At 42.8% G+C, this 9040-nt stretch overlaps 1 protein-coding gene across 1 annotated transcript; it reads left to right on the top strand.

Moving 5' to 3' along the window:
- LOC109224186 (protein ENL-like) lies at positions 278-1229 on the top strand. Its single transcript, XM_019388771.1, has 2 exons — positions 278-509; positions 796-1229. Exons 1-2 carry the CDS (start codon positions 278-280, stop codon positions 1227-1229), a joined length of 666 nt encoding a protein of 221 aa, XP_019244316.1.

The raw sequence follows: 9040 nt of genomic DNA, 5'->3' as shown, positions 1-9040 counted from the left end.
ACCAGTTCCGTCAGCCTTAGAACTCTAAACCACAAAAATTGCCTAAAATCTAGGAAAGCCTAACCGTTCATTCAAACCTGAAATTTCAGGTTGATTAGACCTCTAATTGACCACTGCTAAAGCTGCCGTTATACATTAAATGTGTATTTCTCTTTAAATACACATCATTACCTCCTGCCATCTTCATAATCCCAAACCGTCAAAAATCCCTCTTCACTTTCACTTGCTTTCTTCTCCAAAATTCTAACTCACCAATTCTCTCAAGAAACCAGCGATCATGACAAACCCACAAGACAATCCTGGAACTCCTCCACCACCCACTCCCTCTAATTCATCTACCTCTCCTCCACCTAGCACATCTCCCAAACCCAGGCTGAGAAGGGTAAAAATGCTTGCTCGGAAAACAGTAGCGTCTGGGGCTCTCTCAAAGAAATTAAATGAGAAATTAAAGGCAAGCCAGGTCCAAGACTCTGACTCCAACTCTGATTCTGAGTCATACAAATCGGCTAGTGAGGGGGGAAGGACTTGGGCCTTCTGACTTTGAGAAGACTCAAGAATTCCCTTCTAAGGTAAGTTCTTCTTTGACTAAAAATCTAAAAACTAGCTTTGTTCTGGTTGGGCCTATAAGGGATGTAGAATTACCTGAGTTACGAAGGAGTGGAGGTAACAAGAAATCTGAGAAAGAAAAAGAGAGAGAGGGTGCATGTGGTGAAGAGAGGGGAAATGGGAAAAGAGTGGTTGATCATTCACCCACTGCTGGTTTGTCTGTGCCTGCTATCTGTGGGGTTGAACAAGAAAATGTAGAAGAGAGTGGCAAGAAGTCAGGGGGAAGTGGTTCTGGTGAAGCTGCTGAAGGGTTAGTTAATCTAAGCGCACAAGGAGATGAACCTGGTTCATCAACTGAAGAGACCCTAGCAGACTTGTTGAAAAAGGCTGGGGAAAGTTATGATCAAAAGAAAAGAAGAACTTCCACACCAAAAGCCTCCAGTGATCCTAAACCCTCTAAAAAAAGAAAGGCTTCATCCCCAACAACTACTGAAACTTCCTTGCCTAAGGGAAGAGCCACAAGAAGCAGGGTGAAACAGAGTGAGAGTGATCTACAAAAGGCTCTAGCTGAGAGTAAGAAGAAAAGGATGTCTAAAGGAAAAGGGAAGGTGGCAGAGTCCTCAGAGGCTGTGGAAGTTGAGGAGATGGAACAGGTCCATCAGGAGGAAGTTCCAACAGTGTAGGTTCAGACCCCCAAGCCCAAAAAGCCCAAGACTTCTTCCAAGAAGTCTTCCTCTGTGTCTGAGGCTGCTGAACCTTCATTAGCCAAGAGGACAAAGTCTGCAGTGAAAAGTAAACAAGTACGAATTTCTGAAGATGAGGAATGGACTGGAGAAGAAGAAGAAGATGAGTCTGATGGTGAACAAGACAAGCTTGCCATCTTTGGCAAAAGAAAAATTTTGAAGGGTAGATTGCTGAAAGACCTGGTGGAACCAGGAATAATGAGACTGGTGGATGCCTTAGCTGCTCAGGGGTGGAAGGACATGGTCGTTCAGATGGATGGAAGGCTAGCCAAGAATGAGATCATTGAGTTCATGGCAAATGCAGAGGTTAAGGATGGCAAGGTTAGCAGCTTGGTGAAAGGAGTTCAAGTGACCTTTGATGCAGAAAAACTGGGAGAGATCCTTGACATACCCTCTGAAGGGTTTGATGACTATACAAGGCAAAGGTGGCCTTGTCTGGACTCCCTTCCTACTGCCCTTAAAATTACCAGGAGGTTCTGTGATGCTGAGGATGTGAATGATGCTAGGGCTGTTCAGAAAAGTGAAATGAGGCCACAACACAAAGTCTTGTTTGATTAGTCAACAAGTGCCTATTGCCCAGACAGGAGAGAAGGCATATTGCAAATTATATGGACCTAGTTCTTATGGAGTGTCTGGAAAGTGGAAGGCAAATTAATTGGCCTGCATTCATCATCAAGCTGCTGGACAGGGTCATCAATGGATCCAAGGCTCATGCTACCCCCTATGGCTTTATTCTGACTGCGATTCTGGATAGGTGCAATGTGCGTCTGAAGAAATGGGAAATGGCCTCAAGCAAGGATCACTTTGGCATTAATACTCTGATTGCTTGTGACTAATTAGTCAATGCCATCCCAAATGGACCTGGTTCATCCAAGAAGACTCCTATCAACAGTAAAGTCAGGGCTCTAGTTTAGGAATGTAAAGCCAAGGATGCTGAGATAGCTAGGCTCAAGGCTCGTGTGGCAGAGGTGGAATCTGAGAGGGATGCCCTCAGAACTGAGCTTACCAAGGAAAAGGAGAAGAATGATGGAATTCTTCATACTATGCTGAATCTTCTCCAAGCCCAAAACCAACCCTCTAGCTCCCCCAGGCCTTAGGAATTCTAGCCTTTGTCTCCTGAATCTATCTAGTACCTTCAGTGACCCGGATTAGGGATTTTTCTATTTTTTTGCTCATGTTTTAAATGTTTTTTGCTTTCTGGTTGTGGATTGTGGTAGCAACATATCTTCTATCAATGATATCTACTGTTTTTGCTCTTGTTCAATGTTAATCTTTCCTTGATAGTTTAAATATGTTTGCTTGATTACTGATGATTAAACCATGATTGCACTTGCAGTTACCCCAGTGGCCATAAGTACTTATTAAAATCTGGGACTCACACTTTGTATGCAACTTTTCGATGATGCCAAAAGGGGGAAGAGATATTGTGCTTTACACATTCTGAATAAGTGATATTTATAACCTAATTAACCTGGTCCTTGATTGATGGTTAAGCTGAGTTCTCACAGGATCCAAGTATGTAAAAAGCACATAGTTTTGTCATCATCAAAAAGGGGAAATTTGTTGGCCCAAGAACAGGTGAAGTTTTGAAGATTGACAAAAGAACTCAGACATGGACCAGGTCCATCTTGTGAAGCACAGTCATGATCAACCTGTACATGTGAGATGCACGTGAAGGAGATAAATCTAACTGATCAAGAAGCAATATCTCCTGATCTGATTGAAAAGGTTGCATATTGGATAAGGAGAGAAAGACTCCTTACATGAAGAGAACACAGTTTAGGAAGGAGATAGTGTTAGACTTTGAGATCACCTTGAACTCTTCTACGATAGAAGAGTAGCATTTGAATCCCAGTCAATCTCTGATTACTAACCTATTAAATGTCAGTGATGTTCTCTTTTACAAGTAATGCACATAAGCAGAAGTTAAACTTAAATTGAGGGCAAAAGAGCAAGGCGATTTCGCAAGCAATTTATGTGTGATTCGAGTGTGCAATCCTGAAGCTACTTAAACGAGATAGAAGAACCAGTTCCAAGTGTCTATCTTTTATTCTAGTTCAATTGTAGTAGGTATTTTTACTTTGTACCTTTCAGCTTTCATAGAAGCAATTATGAGGTACCTAGAGTGTTCAAGTTAGAGTTAACTTGAAGCTGTCGCAATAGTTGAGGCTGCGTGCCACAACGGGATTAGAGTTAATCCTTAGGTTTACAAAGAGTTTTGTAAATGCTGTTTTGGCTCGGTGATTTTAGTGGAAGTTTGGAAAAATATTACTGAGTAGTAGGTCGTGGTTTTTTCACCTTTTGAGCTAGGTGTTTTCCACGTAAAAATCTCTGTGTTCTTTATTTTCTTTATTTATTATTCAGCAAACAGTAATACTTGGAACATATAGAAGAACTAGGTCCTTCTATAGTTCAGTTAAGCGAACCCCCCCCCCCCCCTTTTGTGTGGTATTGACGTTTAAAACATCACTATCGAACACTTCCACCCACATATCAATCACCTCCACCCACATACCAAGAACCACCACCTACATATCAGCCATCATCTCCCAGATATTCCCAACCAGCCACTGCCTATCATACCTATAATTCCCAATCGTCTTATTTCCAATCACCTCCAACTTGCCAAAATTATCCAAGACCACGACCTAGTTTCGACCGCAAGCCACCCAGACAATACACTGCTATTGCTGAACCCATCGACCAGTTGTATGAAAGGCTGAAAGCCGCAGGTTACGTCACTCTTGTTCCTGCTGTAGCATTAGAGAATCCATCCCAACGGGTCAATCCTAACGAAACTTGTGCGTACCATTCCGGTATGAAAGGGCACACCACTGACGAGTGCCGAGCATTGAAAGATAAGATCCAGACGCTGATTGACAACAAGGTCATACAGGCAAAGGAAGCCATACCCAATGTTCGCAACAACCCTCTCCCTGATCATAGAGGTGGTGCGATACATGTGATAGAGACGAACGAAGAGTGGGATCCTGAGGGGTTGATTGGGCTTATTTGGGAAGGTGATGACTTTAAACCCTCAGTCACACTTACTCCTATTGTAGTACAGACTCAGTTGCCAATCGAGGTTGAGGTAGCCACATCAGTTCCATATGAGGTAGAGGTGGCTCCACCCGCGGCCACCCCTGTTCTGTTTGAAGTAGAAGTGGTCGCACCTTTTACAGTGATAGTATCAACCACACCTCTTTTCAATTCAAAAGCAATACCTTGGGATTATGTTGCCGATGCTAGGCGAAAAGGAAAGGCAAAGATGGAGGAATCCGATGCCGCACAAGGAATGACTAGGACCGGAAGAGTCTATACACCTGAATACTTGGGAGGACCAAGTAAGGATGCCACTGCCAAGCAGCCTGTCATTGAAACAGGGCCAGATGACCTTTGGAGGAAAGTACAAGCAAAGGAGTATTCCATCATTGATCATTTNCCAATGCCAAGTAGCCTGTCATTGAAACAGGGCCAGATGACCTTTGGAGGAAAGTACAAGCAAAGGAGTATTCCATCATTGATCATTTAAACAAAACCCCAGCTCAGATATCCATCCTGTCATTGTTGCAAAATTCAGAAGAACATAAGAACGCTTTGATGAAGGTGTTGAGCGAAGCTTATGTGCCCAATAATATCACAAGCGGAGAAATGGCTAACATGGTGGGACAGGTGTTGGAAAGTCACAAAATCACTTTCACGAGGATGAGTTGCCGCCTGAAGATTTGAATCACAACAGGGCATTGCACATTACAGTGCAATGCGAAGACTACTTCATTACCAGGGTCCTGATTGATGGAGGATCCAGTCTCAATATTTGCCCATTGAGCCCCCTGAAGAGGTTGGGCAAAGGCCTATACGAGATACGAGAAGGGACCATGAACGTGAAGGCTTTTGATGGGTCTCAAAGAGCTACCATCGGAGAAATTAATCTCTGTCTGCAAATGAGGCCTACGTGGTTCGATGTCGAGTTTCAGGTGCTGGACATATCTGCATCCTACAATCTGCTGTTAGGACGACCATGGATACACGCCGCTGGGGCTGTGGCATCAACCTTGCATCAGGCAGTAAAGTTTGAATGGAACCATCAGGAGGTGATCATTCACGGGGACGGGAGTAACCCCATTTACACCAGCCAAACCATCCCGGTTATTGAAAACAGAAGAAGGCTAGGAGGAGAAATCTATCATCACATTGAACGTGTCAACGCCGTTGAGAAAGACAAATGGTGGAGTAGTAAAATAGAAAGCATACTGGCATGGTCTGGGTATGAACCCGGTAAAGGGCTGGGGAAGAACCTCCAAGGTATTACTAAACCGATACAACTGAAGGGTCATGGCACTACCTTTGGGCTCGAATATCAGTACACATGGCAAGAGTATAATGATTGGTCACCTCCATGGCGCAGAACATATTACCCTCTCGAGCAACCGGTGCCACATCTGGATCAAGCTTTTCACCAAGCTGACACAATATGGGGAACTACAGAAGAACAGGCCTTAGCTGGGCTAGAGAATCTGTTCTTGGAGGACGAAGGCATGGACTGCAGTGCAATAATTGAGGAGGAGGAGGAAGAAGGCCTCATTATTCAGACTGTGGAGAAGGGAGCTGTTCTCAGGAACTGGACCGCCACACCATCCCGGGCCCGCCGAGTCCCTGGGTAGCTTGGCAGATTTTATTTCTATAGCCATTCTAGGCATTTAAGATTTTCTGTAACTTTATTTTAAAGACTTATTTGTTTCAAAATAAATGCTCGATTCATCGAGTCATACCTGTCTGGATGTTTTTCAGTTTTAATCAAATGCATGGCTCTTTATTATTCATTACTATTATCTACACTTTTTCTTTCTACAGCGTTATTATTACTTTTCCTGATGAACAGGTGACTGTGACATGTAATGAGGCAACGCAATATGAGGATAGTGATGAAGAAGACGAGATACCCGAGGAAGTTGTCAGGGAGGTTGAAAACTTTGATAATAAGCCCAAGTCCAACCTGGACGAAACCGAAGCAGTAAACTTGGGGGATGCCGAGACCGTCAAGGAGACTCGCATCAGCATTCACCTGTCACCAACAGAGATGGAAAAATACATTCATTTCTTAAGGGAGTATGAGGACATTTTCGCATGGTCATATGATGACATGACCGGTTTGAGTAGGTCCATAGTGGCTCACAAGTTGCCTACCAATCCAACGTGTCCGCCAGTGAAGCAGAAACTCAGCAAATTCAAACCAGATATGAGCCTGAAAATCAAGGAGGAGGTTACTAAGCAGATCAAAGCCAAAGTTCTCAGGGTGGTTGAGTACCCAACCTGGTTAGCCAACATTGTGCCAGATGCGAAGAAAGATGGGAAAGTCAGAGTATGTGTTAACTATCGAGATTTAAACAGAGCAAGTCCCAAGGACGACTTCCCACTGCCGAATATACACATCCTGATCGACAATTGCACCAAGCATGAACTCCAATCCTTTATAGATTGCTTCGCGGGTTATCACCAGATCTGGATGGATGAAGAAGACGCAGAGAAAACCGATTTTATCACACCATGAGGGATATACTGCTACAAGATGATGCCATTAGATCTTAAAAATGCTGGGGCTACCTACATAAGAGCCATGACAACCATCTTCCATGATATGATACACAAAGAAATAGAGGTGTATGTGGACGACGTCATTATCAAATCCAAGAGGGCCGCAGATCAGATAGCAGACTTGAGAAAATTCTTTGACAGGTTAAGGAGGTACAACTTAAAGCTGAACCCAGCAAAGTGTGCATTCTGGGTTCCCGCAGGAAAGTTATTGGGATTCATTGTCAGTCGTCGAGGGATTGAGCTAGATCCGTCTAAAGTCAAGGCTATTCAGGAGTTACCACCGCCTAGGAGCAAAAAGGACGTGATGAGCTTCCTAGGACGTCTCAACTATATCACTCGCTTCATAGCACAGTCCACAGTCATATGTGAACCCATCTTCAAGATGTTGAGGAAAGATGCCGAGACAAGCTGGACCGAGGACAGTCAGAAAGCTTTAGACAAAATCAAGGAATACCTATCCACACCACCGGTCTTGGTCCCGCCAGAGCCGGGACGGCCTTTGCTACTCTATCTATGTAACACCCCGTAAATTTGGCTTAGGTACGAATTAGTTAAAGGAGTAGTAAGGTTATATTTTGTACATGTGAAGTCCCATCGGGATGATTATGGGTAAAATAGTTGTTTCAAAATCAAGATGGAAAGTGAGATGCATAAGATTTGACAAAATCGACTAAGTTTGCAGAAGGTCCGTATTCCAGCAAGGTCTAGTGAAAATGTGTAAGTAATTTGGGAAAACTCAAAGCATGAAAGTTGTAGGCCTTTGAAATATCTTTCCAACTATATATTATGGAGCCCTAACGGACCTCTGTGCAAAAAGTTATGCGCATTTTACAGAACAGTAAGCGATATGCGCGCCCTGAGCGCGCCCCGACTGCGGCTGCGCTTCTTTTGAGGCAGTGTTACTGCCGTATTGTGCGGTCAGGTCTACAGGTGCGCGGGCGTGCTCATGGGGGGTCATTTTAAAGCCCTACGTCCCCCACAGCCCCAAAATATAAAAACTTGCTCTAGAAAGGGAAACTCTCAGAAACCTAACTCCTTAAAGGTCCCTCCACCACCCAAGGTACGCTCTAATGGTGATTCTAAGTAATTTCAATTTCCTAACATCTTATAACATGGGTAAACCCTCCAAATCATTAGATATTTGATTGCGGCATCATTATTGAGGGAAGGAACCCTAGAACTCGAATTCAAGAAGATTGAACATCAAGAAGGTAATATCTTCACCCTCTAATTTATTCTAGAATTGGTTTAATAATTTTAAACCCTAGTTCATGAGATATAATTTGATGGGTTTGATAGAAAAACAAGAACAATTATAGGTTTGTCTTGTTGATTGTTGATTAATGGTTAAGGGTGTTGTTTATCTTATGGGTGAAGAAGAATGACATTGATTATAAGAAATTTGAGATTTTAGAATTAATCTAGGATCAAGAGAATGGCTTGTTGGGTGTAGAAACACCATTAATAAGGACTATGAAGCTTTATGTCACCAAGTGTTTGAGAAAATGCTTAAGTGACTAAAACATGAGAATTATTGCTAATATGGAATCCCTTTGACTTGTATTGATATAGATTAAAGTTGAAAGGGTTGGCGAATGTTGTATTACGCTCAACAGCAGGAAGTTAAGGTATGTGAGGATAACTCTCTATGTTTGAAGATTTTAATGATTCTCCCTACACTATGTTTCTTTTACGACGTTACCAATTGCCTCAGAAATATAGTTAAGCCTAGTTCCTTGAATAGCTCTATTCTCTGGCTTCATAACCCGTTCACCACTTCCATTCTGAACGTTGTGAGCTCAGTGCGTATTCAATGTGGACTTGGGTTTGATTCCCCCAAGTCTTAGTATAGATTACTCAGTATGCCATAAATAGTTGAAGTTTCAGTGTTCATAATCAGTTCAAGAATACATGTCTCAGTCTAGTCCTATTCAGTATTCCAGTATTATGTAACTCAGTGTGATCCAGTATTCCAGTATCATGTAACTCAGTGTGATTCAGTATTTCACTATCATGTATTGCAGTATGATTCTCAGTTCCTGATTTTAAATCCCTGAATGTTGAACACCTGTATTTGGGCTTGAGGCTGTAGTTTATGCTTTATGCATCTTTGGGCCTGAGGCTGCAGTTTATGCTTTATGCATCTTTGGGCCTGA

The sequence above is a fragment of the Nicotiana attenuata genome, chromosome 3 (assembly GCF_001879085.1).
Source record: "Nicotiana attenuata strain UT chromosome 3, NIATTr2, whole genome shotgun sequence".
Lineage (NCBI taxonomy): Eukaryota > Viridiplantae > Streptophyta > Magnoliopsida > Solanales > Solanaceae > Nicotiana > Nicotiana attenuata.
The sequence above is the reverse complement of the archived record's forward strand: the minus strand, read 5'-3'. Positions and strand labels throughout refer to the sequence as shown.